The sequence below is a fragment of the Agaricus bisporus genome, assembly GCF_000300575.1.
Source record: "Agaricus bisporus var. bisporus H97 unplaced genomic scaffold AGABI2scaffold_1, whole genome shotgun sequence".
Taxonomy (NCBI): Eukaryota; Fungi; Basidiomycota; class Agaricomycetes; order Agaricales; family Agaricaceae; genus Agaricus; species Agaricus bisporus.
The window spans coordinates 762,742-781,081 of record NW_006267344.1 but is presented as its reverse complement, the minus strand read 5'-3'; the positions used below and the strand labels follow the sequence as shown (position 1 = coordinate 781,081).

Sequence of the window (18,340 nt, the reverse complement as noted above, 5' to 3'; positions counted from 1 at the left end):
CCCCTATCAGCAGCAGCGACGCGGCCCCCCGCACGCTTCAATCTCACGACGCCCTCGTCGTCCCAGACCGCGTCGCGGATGGCATCAAGCAACGCTCTCGCAAAACCTCACAGGGCACCCCGGACAATGTCGACCTCATGGATGTCACGGATCCATGGGGCACCAACTGGCACCACACCTCTCCCTATGACATAGGCTTGCCCACTGCCTCTGGCTCGGATAACTATGATGTGTGTTGTATCACTTTAAATCCTCCGTACGTGTACTGACGCGCATCTCGCCACAGCATCCTCGCAGGCCCCGCCACGCCAGCATGACCGCTGCTCAGCCCGGCTACCAAACCACCTCCAAGTCTCCCCTATCCCAATCTACGTCCGCTGTACACGAGTTTCCGCCCATTCACATGCCGCGCAAACTGAGCAAGCGACAGAAACCATGGGCCTTGAATTCGAACAAGAAGGATCTAGAACCCGAGAAAGTGGTCCCACTAACACATACACTCGAGCAGAATCCCTATCTACCTAAACGATTGTCCGTCGCGCCTCCTCTTGGTCACCAAACCAATCTATCCTCCCATCCATCTCTCAAAAAGGAGAAACGCGGTAGCATGTTTGATCGTTTCGCGCGCAAACTCAGCTTCATCAGACGTTCATTCGATGGCCATGGTAGATCCCAGCGGTCAGAAGACGACTGGCACCACGTGAATGCAGCAGATACGGGGAGCGTCAATCAATCACAGGAGACCCGGGAATCGATTGCTGTCAATCTCAAAGACACGCAGGAGCGATCCTCTGTCAAGCGAATACCTCCTCCCTCAATAGATACCTCCAATACTGCGCCTCAACCTTGTGCGGATGACAGTGGTTCATCCGTCTCCGTGGAAGAACCTTTTTCTATCGGCAGGCTTACCATCGCAAACCCAGATATATTCCCGTCCTCTGAATCACCCACGTACATCGGTCCCACCGGGCATAGTGGGAATCCGCCCTTGCTTCCGCCCAAATCGGTTCATATATCAATAGTGCCGCCTACACCTGTTCCTCCCCCTATTGCAAAGAATGATCCTCCTTCACAGCCCCGTCTTTCCTATCCATCCTTTTCAAGTTCTGCAAGTTCTGATGACCATACAACACCTCGTGCAGCTGACGTATCTCTGCAGCCAGGTACCCCGCTCGCACCACCCAAATCCACTCCAGAATTATCGCCTCCAGGTCCCGGACGCGCATCAACCAGCTACTCCACCGCTCCATCCCATCCTCATTCACTGCAACCTCCTCAAGCCTTTAATCGTCCCCTATCCGCTTTGGAATCTGTTATTTCTTCTTCCAACACTGCCGCAACAGCTGCTACTTCTTCTGTTCCATTCCCTGGACCTTCACATTTGGGACTTCAACCTGATGCCGATTATGATTTAGACGACTCACGATCGTACCTATCGTATGCCGATACTCCACTCACTAATATCTCGCTTTTGGCTAATCCCCCGACGCCATATACGGGTGATGGTGGAATGTCAATGCCTGTTACTCCTGCCGTTCCTCCACCTATACCTCTATCTTCTTCTAAACCTACTTCCAAATCACCACTTGCTCAACCACCCGTTAATGTCACTTCTTCAACACACGAAAACTCCAAATCGGGTTCTAAACGTGAACAACGCCCAACTATTAGTTTGGTTCATGATCCAGATCCACATTATTCGATGAGTAGTTCAAGACAAGGTGAGAGAGAGAGAGAACGCGAGAGGGAGAAGGAAAGGGAACGGGAAAAGGCTTTGAAGAGAGAAAGTCGACGAGAAGAGAGGAGGGAAAGTAGAGCTCATCAAGATGAAGCTGATAGATCACGAAGTTACCGTCATACCATGAAAGGTTCACCAGAACCTCCGTCTGGTACGGGTGGAAGGCCGCAGAGTAATTCGGGACATGGTGGACAGGGAGTTCGTAGAGAGTCTTCGTTATCGAGATATGAGGAGCAACTCAGAAGGGAGAAAGAAAGAGAAAGGGAGGAGCAAGTGAAGAGAGAGAGAGCGAGAGAACGTGAGGAACAAGCAAGGAGGGAAAGGGCGAAGGAAAGAGAAGAACAAGCAAGACGGGAAAGGGAGCGGGAGGAACGTGTGAGGAGGGAGCGTGAACGTGATGAACAGATGAGAAAGGAGAGGGAAAGGGAGGAGCAAGCCAGGCGAGAAAAAGAACGAGAGGAGCAAGCCAGACGAGAAAGAGAACGGGAGGAGCAAGCCAAAAGGGAAAGAGAGCGCGATGAACGTATTAGGCGTGAATGGGAGGAACACACAAGGCGGGAGAAAGAGAGGGAAGAACAAGCTAAACGTGAGAGGGAAAGGGAGGAACAGGCGAGAAGAGAAAGGGAGAGGGAGGAACAATCCTGGCGGGAAAAAGAAGAAGAGCTCAGGAAGCAGCTTGAGGAGTTGGCAAGAAAAGAGGAGGAACGAAAAGAGAAGGAGGAACAGCGGAGGAAGGAGAAAGAGAAAGAAAGGGAAAGGAAAGAGCGGGAGAGGGAGGAACGGAGAGCCAAGGAGAAAGAAAAGGAGCGGGAAGAGAGGAGGAAGAGGAGAGAGGAGCGTAAGAACAAGGAAGAGAAAGAGAAGAAAGAGAAAAAGAGCAAAGAGGAACATAGAAGTAGGGGGCACGGGCGGAGCAGCGAAGACCGGAGGACCAAAGATGAAAAGGACAGACACAGAGATAATAGATCTCATGACAAGGAGAAGGAAGAACGAAGACATCGAAGAGAAAAGGAAAGGCGCAGCAAATCAGATCGAAGGGACAGTCCAACAGAGAAATCATATCTCAATAAACCTCAACCCCCACCTCCGCCGGCAGAGTCCTCCGAGTCGTCGAGCACAGATGTCCCTTTAATGCGACAACCATCTACTTCAGTGCGCCCAACATCTGAGCTTCCCTCCGCCGCAGACTTAAATGCTGTCAGAGCTAAGGAAGCTTGGGAGATGGAGCGCTTATGGAAAGCTCGTAGCATGTATGGTACACAAGCTAACGGAATGCAACCCAGTACGGTTCCTTCCACTGTCTCTCCAGATTTCTCCTCTATTGATGCGCAAGTCGCCATGACTATGGGTATGAACCTTGGACCTGGCACTACCAATGGAATCCATGGATCCAGTCATACTGCTTTTGTCGTGCAAAACTCGCTCCGCCCTCCACAACCACCTTATGCGTTTTCACTATCGACAGCTAATGGGAGTGGATGCTTTCCTAGTCCACCTACGATCCCGAGTCTACGCGAGTCAATTGCATCGTACGATATACCCCCCTCGGATGTTGCTTTGTTGAATGGCGCTGGGCCTTATAGATATGGTGGATACTATGGCCCGTATGGTGGTTCGAGTCCCGGATTATTGGGCCCTTCAGCCACTGCGGGTGGTGTCGACAGCTCTGCGAGGAGAGATTACCTGGAGAAGGACTTGCCATCTCGGTCTAATCCTTTACCTGTACCTCCAAGAGAATCGACCTACGAACCCAAGCCTGCAGATTATTGGATCGGTTATTCCAGCCTCGCGACCAGTGTATAATTCCCCCCCTCACCCTTTCACTCATTTACCCTGCTTGCATACCTCTCCATTTGTGCATATTTTTTCTTCATTTTGTTTTCATTTCCATATATTTACTTCATTATCTTATGGATCTAATGGATCTGGGGTTCTCATGTTGTACTCAATCATTTCTTATTTAGCAATGCTACCAGTCAAACGTTTTACATTTCTACTGTATTTTTGCGCATCTACTCCGTTCACTGCAATTCTTCAACTTTTTTTTTTTTTCATTGCCATGATATCCAATAATGGGGTTCATGTTTCATTTGTTTAACGATACAAGTACAAGTGCTAGGAAGTCGATCATAAGGAGAGCAATACACGGATGTAGTCAGTCTGATGCATGTTCTTTAATCAAGCCGTGCAAGGAAAGCTGTGGTCAATGACAAGGAAGAAAAGGAGAATAAAAATCAAAAAAATCAAAAGCTTGGAAAGACTTCTCTTCCATTATCGAATCAAATGTCCATTAAGTATACTGCGACGGATCCACGGGAAATTGTGGCGTTGGATAGTCATCCCATTGTTTATCGCCATCTAAAAATCTTCTCAACCTCGCCACCTGAGCGCTCAGATACATGACAATAATCTGCATTTTGACATCGAGCTTGAGCCGGAGTAGATCTTCACAAGCTTTGAGAGCTTGAGAGCGAGTCGACACGAACATATTTCCTTTAAAACCGAGTTCTTTAAGGTTGTCTATCAACTCGGAAAATTCAGATATCCACGCCAAGACGCCCAACTTAAAAGAAGCGGTGGTAAGTGAGTGAAATTGGACAGGAAAGGGCTGAACTAACCTGGCCATATTGTTTATAACGTGCATATAGCTCGTTCGTTGATATGCTCAGTGCAAATTGAAATGACTCATTCTGTTCAATTACATTGGGAGGAGGTACGTAAGCTTCGGCGGGTGGTTGAGTGGGTGGGGGCTAGTCATCACGATCTTCAACATCAACAATTGACAGAAAGAAGGTAAATCAACCGTACCGGAGGCCTCTCGGGACGATCAGTAAACCATTGCATGCCAGAATAATCAAATTCACCACCAGCGTCGACAACATCCGTTCGTTTGCCAGAATAATCCATGGGTGTATGCTCATGGTCCATTGGTGGACTGTGACTCATTGAAGGATGATCCATTGGTGATTGGTGCCGATGCAATGGGGGAGAACGGTGTCCCATTGGCGATTGAGGGTCCATTGACATTGACGGGTGGGCATGCATCGGCGGTGAATGGGACCCCATTGGATGACCGAAATTCATATTTGCTTCAAATGAGAGAGCAGTAGGTTGATAAGATTGAGATATAGGAATATTAGTATGTTGGCTCTCTGTTTGTGAGGGGTAGACAAAGCCAGAGTCTTCTGCTTGTCGTGGTAATGATGCGTATGAGAGTGGAGTCTGGTTTGCAACTTTAGCAAGTAACCGAGCAGAGGCGTTGACTGCTTACTGTAGATGAGGAGTGAAGGTGCTGGGGAGGAGAGGTGGGTTGCGGAGAAGAGTGACTGTGTTGGTGGAAGGTAGGACGAGGGCTGTCAGGGACTGCAAATATAGGTTTTCCTGGAGCCGAAGGGGTACGAGTATGTCGTTGGAAACCTTTCGGTGGCGTAGGGGGTCGATACTGTCGGTGTGCACGGGAAGACGAGGGAGTAGAGGAGCACTTTTCCGCTAAAAGAGGTGATGGAGGTGCTAACAACGGTGACGCTGGAGGTATAGGAGAGATATGGAGTTTATTCGGGCGAGGGACTCTACCACCGGTTAACCCTGGAGGTGGAAGAGTCGAGTGGATAGCGAACGAGTGGTTCTCTCCAAGACTTCCAGTAAACTCTGCGTAAGAATTCTGGCGAGGAGAAGGAGGAGATAATGGTACGTTACGGCTCAGCCAAGCAGGAGAGGGAGGTGTAAAGGAAGATCGAGGAGGGCCGGTGATATAACCGTACTTGGGCTTTGGGCTAGGGGAATCTCGAAGTTGACTTGGGTCAACGAATTCCTCGTAAATTCGAGCCTGGGGAACAGGGGAGGACTGCTGTTTTCTGGAGAACTTTTTGGTGAGCTTGCGGAAGAATCCCTTGAAAATGTTTTGGGACGGTCGATGGGACTCTTGTTGGGTCAATGGAGGAGGGCGAGAAAAGCGCCTTGAATCTAGGTAGCAATAAATGGAAGAGTGTTGTGCAGTGCAGAGAGCGCGTACCGTTCAACTGAGCAAGGGAAAGAGGAATGTGAGATGGCGGCTGTGGAAAGCGTGTAGTGAGGTCCGAAATATCACTCGGACGGTTCCGAAGGTGGGGTACGGCTTCCGAAGACGAAGCGCCCCTTGGCCGCCGCTTTGACGATGTGGTCTGGAACTCGCGACGGCGACGCGGGCGAGAAGACTCTGATGTGTTGCCTGGAAAATCGCCTGTGTACAAATCGTCCCTTGCGATGGAAGGACGCTTTGCAGTCGAGCTGCGCAGAGAGCCACGAAGGCCTTGAGCTAACTTCGACTGGAAGAGAGAACGAGAGCGCGACGTAGTGACCCAGCAAGCCCTTGAAGCGGACCTGTGGGGAAAAATCGAGACTGAATGTGCCTACTTTTTGTGGACGGAAATGCAGGAATAGGCGTGTCGATGTAAACTCTACTCCTCCTGATAATCCAGATCAGTCTGCCTCATGGCTGCGCCCTCAAGTCCTGATAGAATCTCTTTCTGCGCCCCTTTCTCGTGCCATCGGCCTTTACAGTTCCTGTCTATTGTTCTCCTTCTAGCCATTGCCACAATCTACTTCTCTAACCTTGTTTATGCATCCATAGATGACATCAGTACTCCGGCAGATCGAAGATCAAACGCATGGCCTCCGCATGTTTAATACTCTTCCCCGACAAATGCGTCCGGGGAATATTCTATGCACGGGTAATGTTCATCTCCCCAGTTCAAATAGGCGACAGATCGGTGATTTCATAGTCGCTACGAACGAGAACATGGTGAAACGTGTAAAACATACTACAGGCTAAAATAGCATTTAAACATCAATTAAATTCGCGACTGGCGGCGCAGATCCAACTCCCCATCTTCTGAAGCGCTCAATAACATAACGCGCGAAGCTTCCAACATGTTGCTTCATGTTAGAACCCACCATGTATCCTGCCCCTCCAATGGGGATGCCAGCTGCCAACACGCAGAATACAAGAAGAACGGCATTGCCGTAGTGTCCGTACAAAGTACGGCTATTTTCATCGAAAGGGAATTCCAGTGCGATAGTGCGAAGCCAAGAACCGGAACCTACTTGGACCACCTCGTTGTATCCGTGACCAGCTACGCCACTAACACCGCCCTCACCCCCGTCGCACCAGAGGACGGTGCTTCCAATCTCTCGGGCCCTTTGCGATGCTTGCTTCCACATCGTGTACCCAACTGTCGTGTCCCAGGTGCGCGCAGGAGCGAGTATCAAGCCCGGCCTCACCTCAAGGTCTGTGAATTGGGAGGGGACAGAGAAGTCGAGGCAGATGGAAGCCGTTACCGGTATTTCTCGTTTGTGGCCAGGCACTGGGATTCGTTTGGGGTAGGTTATCTCTGCCGAGAAAGTGGTCGGAGATTCCAGGGAATGAGTGAGCGAAAAGGACTCGGCAACTGTGACTATCATCAGGACACCAAAATCTTGCTTCGAGAAGGAAACTTACTGGGAACGAGGTGTTGCTTGTAGTATAGTAAGTGAGGTGTTGGACTTCGATTAGAAACGATGGCGATGCCAGTGCGTCTGACGCCATGGCGGTTGTTGGAATTTTTTGCATCTTCAACGGTTTCTTCGAAAGAAACTCCAACGAACGCATGTAAAATATTCTTTTGCACCTCCGCCAGTGAATCGTTCCTTTCCTTCTCAGAGCTGAAGCGAACAGCACCTTCAGGCCAGAGGATGAAATTCGCGGTGTTGTCCAGCCTCTTGCTTTCAGCTAGGAAATGTTCAAATTTAAATTCAGGCACCTTGTACTCGTCGACTGTCGGTAATGCACATCCGATCACAAGTGGTGTCCCTTTGCTGACATCCCCAAGGGGAACGGGAAGGGAATCTCCAATGTACGAAGGGACAGTGAGCAGAACAAGCACCGCTGCTAAAAGAGCAGTCTTATCGTTCGCTGTCATGACGCTGCGTACACTGTGGCTTGCTTGAGAACCGTGACCATTCTCGCCGCCACTAGTAGGTCCCATGTATAACGACGTGAGAGTCTGAGATAGGATTGTTGCCCATGCAGCTGCGACCCAGTTGAGAGCGTATGGACCGCTGAACCACGGCACCAACCAGTCATACGCTCCAGTCCCCTCAACTGGGCTCCAGGTGGACAATGTGCCAAGCGGGCTGAAGAAGGCGATTCCAGCCCACAATACAACCCAGATGGTAGGGAAGAGCAAGAGCCTGCTTGTGTCGGACGAATAGTGACTGGTTAACTTATACTCGAGGAAAAGTGTCGCGATAGTAAGGAAAGAAGTGACCAAGGAGAGGGAAAGCAAGAGGACGACAGACGTGGATCGTTGAGACAAAGCGTGCAAAGACGCTGCGAACCTTGGTAAAGACCCACCGATGGTGAGAGCTACACACAGTGCTAAAGCATGTCTCCCGCCCATCTCGGCATGCGAGGGAAATATTTTCCGTGAGTAAACCAAGAGTAGTGAGAGCGTTAGGACCATGGGGATCAACCCCGGCGTAGGGTTCATCGAAAATATCGAAAGTATTCCAGAGAGACCAATGAAAGTAATATTGGGATGGTCATGGAAGATACTCCGTCGAAGGCTTTCTATCATTGCTTCGCCTTGAACTGTATGTTGGAATGAGAGATGAGAGTTGCAGAGAGACTCTGAAGTCTGAACACCCGCGCGGCACAGACCTTAGTTACAGTACCACGGTGCTTCTCTTCCCCACGCACAGGCTTTGACTGTGAGATAGACGCCTCTTGCGCAGCAGAGGACGCCAGATTGTTCTAGAATAGATATCTCGAAATTTCTGTAGTAGTCATGCTCAATTATCGCACAGGGAACTATATGATTCAGTGACGCGACTATAAAGTCAGCCTGTCCGATTTTTGCCACAATCAGTCACTGCAGTGCTCAGTTCACCGCTGAAATGGATTTGACCACCCCTTTAAGAACCCCTCTGAGCGAACCATGTTACCATTCTTCCCATTTCACCATCCTGAGGACGTTTGGTTGAGATGAGCACTATTATATGGCCAGTATTGAACATAGCAGAGATAGTCCGACAGGTTTACATAGGCCATTCAGTTGCCCCGCTTTCATCCAAGCAATCTACTACAGCCTTCAATTGCGTGAGCTGCCTCGTTTATTTGGAGGTCAGATGTCCCAGAGCAGCCCTTATCTTTGAGGACCATACCCACCAATCTGCGGAGTGATATATTTATCCAACCGCAAGCGTAAACGCACTGTGCCAACTCAACAATTGAACATCTTGCATTTGAGTCGAGAAAAGCCTGCGTTGAATAATAATAAAAAGTATGTACAGAATCTACAGCGTTTGCTGGTGAAAAGACGCGCATATTCACCTTATTGTAAAAAAAAAGCCACAGATTCGCTTTTATGCTACTCCCGGGCCAAAAGGATCGTCAGTCTGGTCCAGCAAAGGTCCTCCGACTAGTCCATCCGAAACGTCCATCTGTGACAGACCAGTCCCTTCAAGACCCAAGCCATCAGGGCCCAGTGCACTCATATCCAAATCCGCCCCGACGTCGGGGACCACCACGGTATTCTTCTCGTCCATATCATGCAAGCTGGTATCAACCATGGGCTTCAACGACGCGTCTAACCCGACTGTTTCCGCATCTCCATTCACTCCATCATCAGCACTGGGTAGTGTCATTTTGAGTTGAGGTTTTGGTGACGCAGGTTTAGATGGTGGCTCGTCAATGATTGCTGGCGTGCCCTCTATAGTTGTCTTTGCAGCGGCAGCTTGAGTTTCCTCGAGTTCCATTTCTTCGTCGCCTTCAACTACTTCGGGCTCATCTGGTAGCGGCGCAAGAGGATCATCTACACCCCCTTCATCATCACTGAAATGCTATAAATTCGATTATTAAGATGAACCAAACTAAAAGGGTGAATATACGTGCCTGGATTTTGTCGGTCTTCACCCATTTCCAAACTTTGAGAGTAGAACCGGGGGGAGCAACGTCTGGAGTTACTGATACACGTTCCCAGCATGGCACTGGTTGCATGAGTTGTCTTCTGGCAGCTTCAGTTGAGGCTGCGCTTACACCGATTCTTCGCCGTGTAGCCATGATGAAAGAAGTAACAAAGAGTTAGTGATGGTTGAACCGAACTGACGCGTGAACACTTGAACGAGGAGTTCAGTGGGAAACCTTATCTGTCAATGACGCTTGGCGTAGTAGGGGGTCAATGATAGAAGAAAAAGAAAATAAATATTGAGACCCGTAGGTCTACCACTCCGGAAAAGCGTGTCATCCTTGTGCAGGGGCCATGCTAATCTTCTCTGTATCGTTCCAATTTTTTCGTATGTCACCCCGAAGGGGACACTTATTACATTCGCACCATCAAGGCATGATCGAGAGTTTTGTATTTTGTTCAGCCCGCGGGGTACGCTCACGTGACTAGAGACTTCAAGGCCGCGAGCGACGACATATTCAAAGCTTTGACCGGTCAGTATTTTCGCATCACACATGTTTTACCATTAGAGCAATTTAGTGAGACGTTGAAATAAACATGTTTTAATATTTACATGCAGCTACTAAAATTACGCCGTTCAAGCCACTTGTTCTGCCCAAAGGAGCACATCCATATCGGTCAAGCCTTGGGTCTATCGATGTAGAATTAGTGAGGATTTTAGTAGCGATGTTGGTCGACTTACAGATTGCGAGGATGATGGTGCCGACACTAGAGATGATGTCGGGAGCATCGGGGCTTCTGTCTCGATTACTTTTAACGCCTGTACACGGGTACCGTCATGACCTTCGTGTAACAGTTGACGAAATAATGCCTACCTGCTTGTGATGTGTCTGGTGATTTGACAAATTTGCAACTGAAGCGCGGATCTCTCGCAGTTTGGCCTCGAGGGCATCGCACTTCCTATACATACAAATGAATCGGCTGTCGCGGCCACGACATCGGTAAATTATACCTACTCGTGCATCGTTTGAGTTTCTTCTTTTCGAATTTCAAGTTGGCGACGCATCATTGATTCAAGGTTTGCCCGCGCCTGGGAGATTTTCGTGAGTACTTGCACAACCGAACGAAAGAGGTACTATCTCACCTGAACGGGGCGAAGGTCGTTGGCGGCCGCCATCAAATTAGTTGTAAGAAGAGAAATCCAATCGACATGGCGTTGGTATTCCGGAGGTATTTCCGAGGCGAGAGGGGGGGGTGGAAGAAGTAATGAAGACATCAACGCAGAATACGTGACCAAGAGGGAACGTAAAATCGATCGCAGTGCAGGACGTCGATCTAAACGACAAAATTGAGTAATGACGAGCGACGAGAAAATATACGTACCGATTTTCGGGTCTTCAGGGTATAGCTGGCTTCTGCCGGAGTCAGCGAGAGACGGGATTTTTTCCTTCACCTAATGGGACGATGGGTTGATGAAGACGGCGTAAAAGAGAGGGCGCACAAACCACATTTCACCAAAAACATTATAGTAGGCATCCGGTTCGTCTAGTATCCAGTCCACGCGTGGCTTTTCAAGCTGGGTGAGCTGCCAGTCCGGAACGTCTGACTGGTCCGAGAGGACTTGTCGTTGGTCCGTTTCTGCAACATTGTCGCCTGAACGTTCGCGCAGGAGAGATAAAAGCTTGAGATTATGGGTAGTATACTTGGTGTAGTGCGAGGGAGGGGAGGGAAACGGATTTTGAAGTTCTGTTTCGTCGTCGTCCATTTGGCAGGCGTTTGTAATCACGTGTAAATTGAAGCGGAGGTCACAGTCAAGTCCCACGTTCGACGGTGAGCGAATTCAAAATTGCTCGATTGTCTGCCCCCTGTTTGCTCACCCCGCCCTCGGCAGTGGGGGCTGCCAGGGCTGCCACGGCCGACCCTACCTCCTAGTAACTTGTACTTAGTTTCAAGGGTTGAAGCCAGAAATGGAAGTCACAAGATCCGGTGTGTGTTAGTGCTACACTGTCAGTTTGCTATTTAAATCTACCAAGATGTTCCGTCCAGTCGGTATACTTCATCCTCTACTTTTTATCCCACTCTCGTAGTCATCTTGCCATGGAATTCTTCGTCGATGAACCAGAACCGTATATCCCGGACCACCTCACACTTCCTCAATTCATGTGGGATACCTCCGCAGTGGCCAGGCCGCACCGGGGCCCGGAGATTCCATACTTCATAGAAGAAGCGACAGGACGAAAAATATTTGAGGAAGAGGCAAGTCCATCTGCTACGTGACGAAACACCCCTATTTATCTTTTGAGCGCTATAGGTCAAGCTCCGAAGCTATGCTCTCGCCAAGGCCCTCCGGCTTAAATGGGATATTGGTAAGCCCTTTGCCTACCTACGCATGTAGATTCCGTCTAAATCCTGTGGTAGGTAAAGATGCCGTCGGTACGCCTAACGTTAGGGTGTGCACATGATGAACTTTGACGTTTCTGTAAAGTCTGTGTTTTTAGCCCCAACGATGTTGGTAAGTAAGATTTTTGGTTTCTGATATTGAATGGTGATACTAAACGCATTTCAGATTATGCCGTGCTTATCTGGGCTATCCATCTTCTGGGAGCAATTGTCACGTATGCCAGCCTCAGGCCTTCTCGGACAGCATGAGACGCTAATCTACTAACAGGCCGGGAAATCCATTTTATACCGCAGAGGAACTTGCACATCAAATCAAGCTCACCAAGGCTTCTCTCGTCATTGCTCACCCCGTCTGTCAGGAGACTGTATTCAAAGTCGTCAAAGAGAACGTTATACCAGAGTCTAGAGTTGTTATTTTAAGGGATCCCATCTTTGACCACATACCAACTTTGAGCTCATTAATGTCTCTCGGGGATAGTTCTAAGGAGGTTTTCGAAGAAAGAAGACTTTCAAAGGGCGAAGCACGCAAGGCTCTTGCCTTTCTGTCGTTATCCAGCGGCACAACAGGTATATATTTCCTTGATTCACCTACAACCGTCCTTATTCACTGCTCGTCGGAAGGTCCCCCTAAGGTAACAATAATTTCACCGAGTCATACGATTCAATATTGAAACTGGAATCAGGCCGTAGCGATAACGCATTTTGCTGTCCTCGCGAATCTACTCCAGATGTCCGCTCATTGCAGAATTAATGACTCATCGTGGCCAAACAAACTGATATCTCTGGGAGATGTGGGCTTGGGAGGTGAAATTGATCCTTCATTTCATTCGTACCGATAATTGATGGTGATTGAATATGGTATCCAGTCTTGCCTTTTTTCCGTGAGTCCTGTCTTAGCAGAGAAGCTGTACCGTAATGCTCACGATGTTCGCTTAGACATATATGGTCTTGTCGTGCTCGTTAGTAATAGGATGCTCTGACGAAATCTCACCATTACTGACAATTCGTAGCTTCATTTTCAATTATTCTGCGGCGTAAGTAAAGCCATTCGGCTAAATTTTCGTTTGACCGTTAATCTCTATCCAGGCGTCGATTCTCGTCGTCCCGAAATTTGATTTCAGAAGATTCCTCCAAAATATTGACAAATACCGTGTGTCCATTCTCTTGTATGTGTGCAGAGTCCTTCTTCATCACCAGCATACTCATATCGTCGATTTTAGGCTGGTTCCCCCGCAGATCGTCCTCCTTTGTAAACAGGAAGCTGTCAAAAAGTACGACTTTAGTCATGTAAAGCTTTGTATGTCGGGAGCTGCACCCTTGTCTGGCGAACTCTGCGCATCGTTAAAGCAGATCTTTCCTAATGCCACGATTGGACAATCTTATGGTAAGTCAACTGCCTATTCAGCCATTCTTTCCGCCATATACTAATCGTCGGGCCACTTTAGGCCTCACTGAAACGGTCGCCACTGTCTCTTTCCTTCGACCCGACACCAAGGATATACCTGTCGGGAGCTGCGGTAGGCTTGCTCCGGGAATCAGGGCCAGAGTAATCAAGCCGGATGGAACCATGGCGGGAGAGGGAGAAGAAGGTGAACTTCTTGTTACTGGACCCGCTATGGCTTTGGGCTACCTTGACAATGAAGCAGCGTGAGTCTATTTGACTACTTTATATAATTCTACTGCAAATTTATCTCGCACAGAACAAATCAGACATTTGTTGACTCTTGGGTTCACACTGGAGATGTGGTTATTATTCGTAATAATGAGGTTTATGTGGTTGACCGCGTCAAAGTAAGTTAATTTTTTCGGGACCTTGTGGGACGAACTGATTGACCTACTTACTACAGGAAGTGTTGAAGGTAAAAGGCTTCCAAGTTACACCTGCGGAGCTGGAAGGTCATCTTCTTTTACATTCGGATATTGTGGATAGCTGTGTCGTTGGGATTAAGGATGACTATAGCGGAGAACTGCCATTCGCATATGTTGTCTTACGACCCACGTCTGCAGAACGTATCAAAGGAAATCCAGCTGCTGCGCAAGAGTTGAAGAAGTTGATATTCAAGGTAAGAACACAGGGACCAATTGTTAATTGTAATATTTCCTGACGGGTTATCGATAGCATGTGGCTGATTCCAAGGTTCGATACAAGTGGCTGACTGGAGGTATCGAATTTTTGGATGCTATACCCAAGAATCCTACCGGTAAAATTGTGAGCAGGTCTCTTAAACCCTGTGCTTCATGTTCACTCAACATATTTCAGCTCCGTCGGGTGTTGAGGGAGAAGGCTCGTTCTCTTCCAACGCCAGCCAAGACGAAACTTTAATGCATGCGTATTTTAATGACATATATAGTGTCTTTGGATTTTAAATTCCCGCTACCTTTTAAGGTAGTAGGGTTAAATATGGGGACCCGTTTTCTGCCAACTCTCGTGATCACATGCTTTTTGGAGTAAAAAACAATTCATTATCATGTGACACGGTCGTTTTTTCCCATGAGCCATTTTAAGAAGAAATTTGGAGCCGAGTGAGACTAGATATGGTGTCGTTTGCGACAATCTTACATACCGAGTTCATTACCTCGATTGGTTCAAATGTTTGTCACCCACTCTGGAAGACGGCTTGTAAAGAGACTCTTTACGACACTAAGAAGTACGCAACTCTCGCTGCCTGGCTAACTGCCATGAACGCTCTTGAGGAGACTCGACTTGCGGAGATTGAGCGTGTCGATAGTCGTATCCTCCTCAAGAGTCAGGCGTCTGCTCAGGTGTCGACTCAATCCTCACAACGTTCTTCCAACTGTTCTTCCTCCAATACCTCTAGAACTCCACTCGTTCCTTCCACAATCACTTGGGTACATCCTTATTACTCCACACGACAAGCGGGAAATTGCATTCCTGTTTCAGCCACTGCCCGCTCGTTCTTCACACCGGGTTCTTCTATCCCTGCTCCTCCTAGATTGTCTTCTGAAGAGCGACAAACCTTGGATGACAACGGCGGCTGTAAAAAGTGTCGTCGCGTTCAAGCTGGACATGAGATTAAGCGCTGTAAACAACGACGTGACGTTCCCTCAGGCGACGGATACAAGCCTGTTGCGTATAGCCTGGCTTACATCAGTCGACACTGTAGAGCAATTCAATGAAAATTGACACTGAATTTGCCTGGTAGCGGGTTATGCCGCGAAGTCGGCCCTAGGGTACTAATATAAAGTTGCTTAGTAGCGCCTGAGGCTGAGTATTTGTGTGTATTTGAAGTCAAGGGTGATCTGAATTTTCGTGACGCAGTCGCGTGCTCATTCCGCTTCCGCCAAACCCTCCCTGTCGTTCTTTTCCAAAACACAATGGTCCGACGGTTTGCCAACCAGGTGCACCAGCAGGTATCGCGCCTCATGCGCGCTAACTACATTAAAAAGGAACCTGCATGGTACCAGGCGGTCCTCCAGTATCCTCCTCTGCCGCTACCGCCGAAAGCACCTGCTTCACGTACTCAGTATGACCACACGTCGCGAAGGCCTGATTTTAAGAGTGGTCAGCCTGTCAAGTTACGAAGGCTAAAGACAAGACCATTGCCTATACAATACATTGAAGATGATCTTCGAAGACAGTTCTTCCGTGACCATCCGTTCGAAGCGTTCCGACCAAAGACATTAGTGGAAGGCGCTGGTATTGAACCTCCGCATGCTATTCGAGGGAAAAATTGGACGAGATTAAGACAGAGAGGGAGGAACCCTTCACCCGAGGAGTGAGTAATTGATTAATTGACGCTCTATACTAACCGTCCTCTGATATACTTCTACCGTCCGCTATCTCGTGCTTTAGTGCCATTCAATTCGCAATCAATCTTCATCAATACGGAGACGGAGGAACGAAACATCAACAGGAAGGAGAGATTAAACAAGAAGGAATGCCAATCTCTGAAGCATACCTCCGTGCCGTAGCTCAATTCCGTGCCCTTCGCTCCGAACATCATATCGCCTCTACCTTTGCTGCAATTGAAGCAGAATCGTTTGGTTACACATTTGAGGAGACAGAAGTTGAAAAGGTGTTTGCTAAGCACATGAGGGAGTTGAAAAAATGGGGGCAGGAAGAACAGTTTGATGATGAGAGTGCGAATGCGGCGAAGAAGAGATGGAGAGCGATTGTCGAGAGAAATGTTGAACAGGGCGAGTGGACGAAGGGAGAGAAATATGTGAAATTGTGGAAGGACAATGCGAAGGCCGAGTATGCGCCTACTTTGACGCAACCTATCACCGAGCGTCTAGCTGCTGAGACCATAGAGAATCGAGTTACTACCTCCTAATGCGCGTACACCATTAATTAATGATTATTAGATCCCTACTTCCATCTTCGAATTTGATCAGGCTCTCGCAGAAAATCAACAACTGGATTTGATAAGACAACAGTGCACGATGTTTTTACGAAGACGATGTGGCTGTGGCTGCTTTGACTCTTGCCTGTGCAGCCTGTGCGGCATTCATACCCATCCACGTCTTTTCCACTAAACCCAACAGCTTCTGCATATCCGAACTCCAGTCATTCATGACTTCCTCAGCGCTTCGTTTGCTCCGGAAGTTGACAATGCCTGCGGGTCGATCGATACGAGCCCACACAGTGCCAGAGACGACAAGACGAGATAGAATTTCTTCGGTTTGCTTCAGAGAAAGATCCAGTAGTGATCTTAACCGTTCAAGTTTAATGCGACTGTAGTATTCGGCAATAACACGGATATTCTGGTTCATATAGGTTAGTTTTATACTGCGATATTCTGACTCAAAAAGCGGTGCTTACGTGCTCAATGACACGGGTATGGAGGTCCTCCCATTGCTTTTCGACCTTGAAAACCGGCGTTTTTCGTAGGAAACTCCCGTAGATACTCTGAATACCGGGCCATCTCATGAGTTCTTTCGTCACGAAGCATTTCACGAGATTACTTGATAGCAATCAGCGGCGAGAAGTGTTTAGAAGTCGCGATAACGCACTAATGTAACTCGAGTTTTGCTAAAGCAGGATCGACATACAGATGGTGAAGCATATCGGATTGTTCGTTGTTGTGAGGTGCCAGGACAACGTAGTATACGATGTGTTCCAATGCCTATATCGATCAGATGTTTGCGGTCGAAAGTAAGTGTACGAGGAACTTACGGTCTTGCCCTTACCATTGACATCTTCTTTGATGGATGGGGTCTCCCAAACCTTGTAATAATACTTGGCTACGTCAAGGTAAGCACTAGAATGTAATGCGTGTTGCATCATGAGATCGTAGTACTTGAGTTTAAGGTCCTATAAGAGCGTAAGGTCAACCAGCTGAATGTGGACACGGAGAGACACACCTCGTTCTCCTTCTCCGCCAAAAATTGCTCGTTAACTTTCCGCCCGCCAACTCGAACTTTCACCCATTCAGCCTCACCGCCACCTAGAGTATCCTTTCCATCTTTTCCCTTACCCTGTTCATCATCCTTTATTCTCGCCACAGCGATGAGCAGACGCATTTGCTCAAGGATAAACTCTGTCTTCTCACGGCGTTCCATTGAAGAATACGTCTCTACCTGAAGATCACTTAGCAAATCGGACGCAGTCTGTAACGACTCTTTGGATTTTTGCGGGTTCGAGGCCTCTTTCGCTAGACCTTCATGGTGATGGGAAAGAAGAAGTGTAACGCGAGCTCGTGGTGTTTCGAGGAAAATCTGTAAAGAATATAAAAACCAGAAAATTGAGGCAGAATTGAGTGTATGACTGGCCTTGCCCTCGGTCACGCCTCTTAGAGTTTCGACAAGCTCTAGCCACTTTTCGACACCATCCCGAGATTTGATTTCAGGAAGCCATTCAATTGCTTGCTCTACAAAGGCTTGGATAGCAGCTTTAAGCTGACCATGTTTCTTGCTCAAGGTCTGAATACTCGAATTTAATAGTGCATGGTTCCGGGCGTCGTAAGTGTATTGAATGATCGCTTTTGCTAGACGGGTTGTCGACGCAAGATCGGCGGCCTTTACATCAGTCAGAATCACATTTGAATGGCCAACATGGTAACAGACGTTTCTGGTTTGTTTCTCAAGGACGAAGAGTTTATCGAGTGCCTCTTGTAGTTTGCCCGACTGAGTAATTAAGAAGGTGATTTGGACCTGGTCGCTTTTATAACGAATCTGACGCACCTTGGCGATCTTATCCGCCTCTGGAAGTAGAGCATCGACCTCTGCGGTAAAGTCCTTTTCCTGTTTCTTGTTGTCGCTCATTAGGGATTTGGAGAATATAGATCGTCTACAAGATCATTGAATGACGCGTCGCCCG

The 18,340-nt window shown here is 48.2% G+C and overlaps 8 protein-coding genes across 8 annotated transcripts; 3 read left to right on the top strand and 5 right to left on the bottom strand.

Annotated features, from left to right (window-relative positions):
• Positions 1–2,185: 2,185 nt before the first annotated feature.
• AGABI2DRAFT_189354 (hypothetical protein) lies at positions 2,186–2,584 on the top strand (the record flags this gene model as incomplete). The annotated part of the gene is made up of 1 exon (XM_006453962.1): positions 2,186–2,584. A coding segment is annotated over one exon (399 nt), but the record flags the coding sequence as incomplete, so codon positions are not given.
• Positions 2,585–3,036: 452 nt separating this feature from the next.
• On the top strand, positions 3,037–3,594 carry AGABI2DRAFT_189353 (hypothetical protein). Its single transcript, XM_006453961.1, has one exon. The coding sequence runs from the start codon at positions 3,077–3,079 to the stop codon at positions 3,539–3,541; it is 465 nt and encodes a 154-aa protein (XP_006454024.1). The 5' UTR covers positions 3,037–3,076; the 3' UTR covers positions 3,542–3,594.
• A 434-nt stretch (positions 3,595–4,028) lies between these two features.
• AGABI2DRAFT_61466 (hypothetical protein) lies at positions 4,029–4,645 on the bottom strand (the record flags this gene model as incomplete). Its single annotated transcript, XM_006453960.1, has 3 exons — positions 4,029–4,301; positions 4,357–4,488; positions 4,547–4,645. The coding sequence occupies 3 exons, from the start codon at positions 4,643–4,645 to the stop codon at positions 4,029–4,031; spliced, it is 504 nt and encodes a 167-aa protein (XP_006454023.1).
• A 1,827-nt stretch (positions 4,646–6,472) lies between these two features.
• On the bottom strand, positions 6,473–8,154 carry AGABI2DRAFT_196699 (hypothetical protein; the record flags this gene model as incomplete). Its single annotated transcript, XM_006453959.1, has 2 exons — positions 6,473–7,164; positions 7,215–8,154. 2 exons carry the CDS (start codon positions 8,152–8,154, stop codon positions 6,557–6,559), a joined length of 1,548 nt encoding a protein of 515 aa, XP_006454022.1. The 3' UTR covers positions 6,473–6,556.
• Positions 8,155–9,000: 846 nt separating this feature from the next.
• Positions 9,001–9,928, bottom strand: AGABI2DRAFT_189351 (hypothetical protein). Its single transcript, XM_006453958.1, has 3 exons — positions 9,648–9,928; positions 9,087–9,595; positions 9,001–9,014 (listed from the first exon to the last, which is right to left on the bottom strand). Exons 1-2 carry the CDS (start codon positions 9,813–9,815, stop codon positions 9,119–9,121), a joined length of 645 nt encoding a protein of 214 aa, XP_006454021.1. The 5' UTR covers positions 9,816–9,928; the 3' UTR covers positions 9,001–9,014; positions 9,087–9,118.
• Positions 9,929–10,496: 568 nt separating this feature from the next.
• AGABI2DRAFT_62440 (hypothetical protein) lies at positions 10,497–11,425 on the bottom strand (the record flags this gene model as incomplete). Its single annotated transcript, XM_006453957.1, has 5 exons — positions 10,497–10,620; positions 10,677–10,750; positions 10,805–10,995; positions 11,044–11,113; positions 11,162–11,425. 5 exons carry the CDS (start codon positions 11,423–11,425, stop codon positions 10,497–10,499), a joined length of 723 nt encoding a protein of 240 aa, XP_006454020.1.
• Positions 11,426–11,757: 332 nt separating this feature from the next.
• AGABI2DRAFT_239433 (putative acyl-CoA synthetase) lies at positions 11,758–14,383 on the top strand (the record flags this gene model as incomplete). Its single annotated transcript, XM_006454913.1, has 18 exons — positions 11,758–11,933; positions 11,986–12,026; positions 12,079–12,093; positions 12,146–12,172; positions 12,227–12,275; positions 12,329–12,627; positions 12,682–12,692; positions 12,744–12,864; positions 12,927–12,941; positions 12,997–13,019; positions 13,071–13,094; positions 13,147–13,226; positions 13,281–13,444; positions 13,506–13,707; positions 13,761–13,851; positions 13,908–14,123; positions 14,180–14,269; positions 14,321–14,383. 18 exons carry the CDS (start codon positions 11,758–11,760, stop codon positions 14,381–14,383), a joined length of 1,707 nt encoding a protein of 568 aa, XP_006454976.1.
• A 990-nt stretch (positions 14,384–15,373) lies between these two features.
• On the bottom strand, positions 15,374–18,305 carry AGABI2DRAFT_189347 (hypothetical protein). The gene is made up of 9 exons (XM_006453956.1): positions 18,205–18,305; positions 18,088–18,147; positions 17,794–18,039; positions 17,386–17,739; positions 17,198–17,335; positions 17,035–17,147; positions 16,844–16,985; positions 15,875–16,785; positions 15,374–15,797 (listed from the first exon to the last, which is right to left on the bottom strand). Exons 1-8 carry the CDS (start codon positions 18,283–18,285, stop codon positions 16,471–16,473), a joined length of 1,449 nt encoding a protein of 482 aa, XP_006454019.1. The 5' UTR covers positions 18,286–18,305; the 3' UTR covers positions 15,374–15,797; positions 15,875–16,470.
• Between the last annotated feature and the right edge of the window lie 35 nt (positions 18,306–18,340).

What these genes read in the sequence shown, in the direction of transcription:
- AGABI2DRAFT_189347 (XM_006453956.1), bottom strand. Translation starts at nt 18,285, where the DNA reads ATGAGCGACAACAAGAAACAGGAAAAGGACTTTACCGCAGAGGTCGAT. An exon ending in AGGCGGATAAGATCGCCAAG is followed by an intron (nt 18,148 to 18,204) that starts GTGCGTCAGATT and finishes TTAATTACTCAG; the next exon opens with TCGGGCAAACTACAAGAGGC. An exon ending in TTGAGAAACAAACCAGAAAC is followed by an intron (nt 18,040 to 18,087) that starts GTCTGTTACCAT and finishes ACTGATGTAAAG; the next exon opens with GCCGCCGATCTTGCGTCGAC.
- AGABI2DRAFT_189353 (XM_006453961.1), top strand. Translation starts at nt 3,077, where the DNA reads ATGACTATGGGTATGAACCTTGGACCTGGCACTACCAATGGAATCCAT.
- AGABI2DRAFT_189351 (XM_006453958.1), bottom strand. Translation starts at nt 9,815, where the DNA reads ATGGCTACACGGCGAAGAATCGGTGTAAGCGCAGCCTCAACTGAAGCT. An exon ending in TGAAGACCGACAAAATCCAG is followed by an intron (nt 9,596 to 9,647) that starts GCACGTATATTC and finishes TCGAATTTATAG; the next exon opens with CATTTCAGTGATGATGAAGG.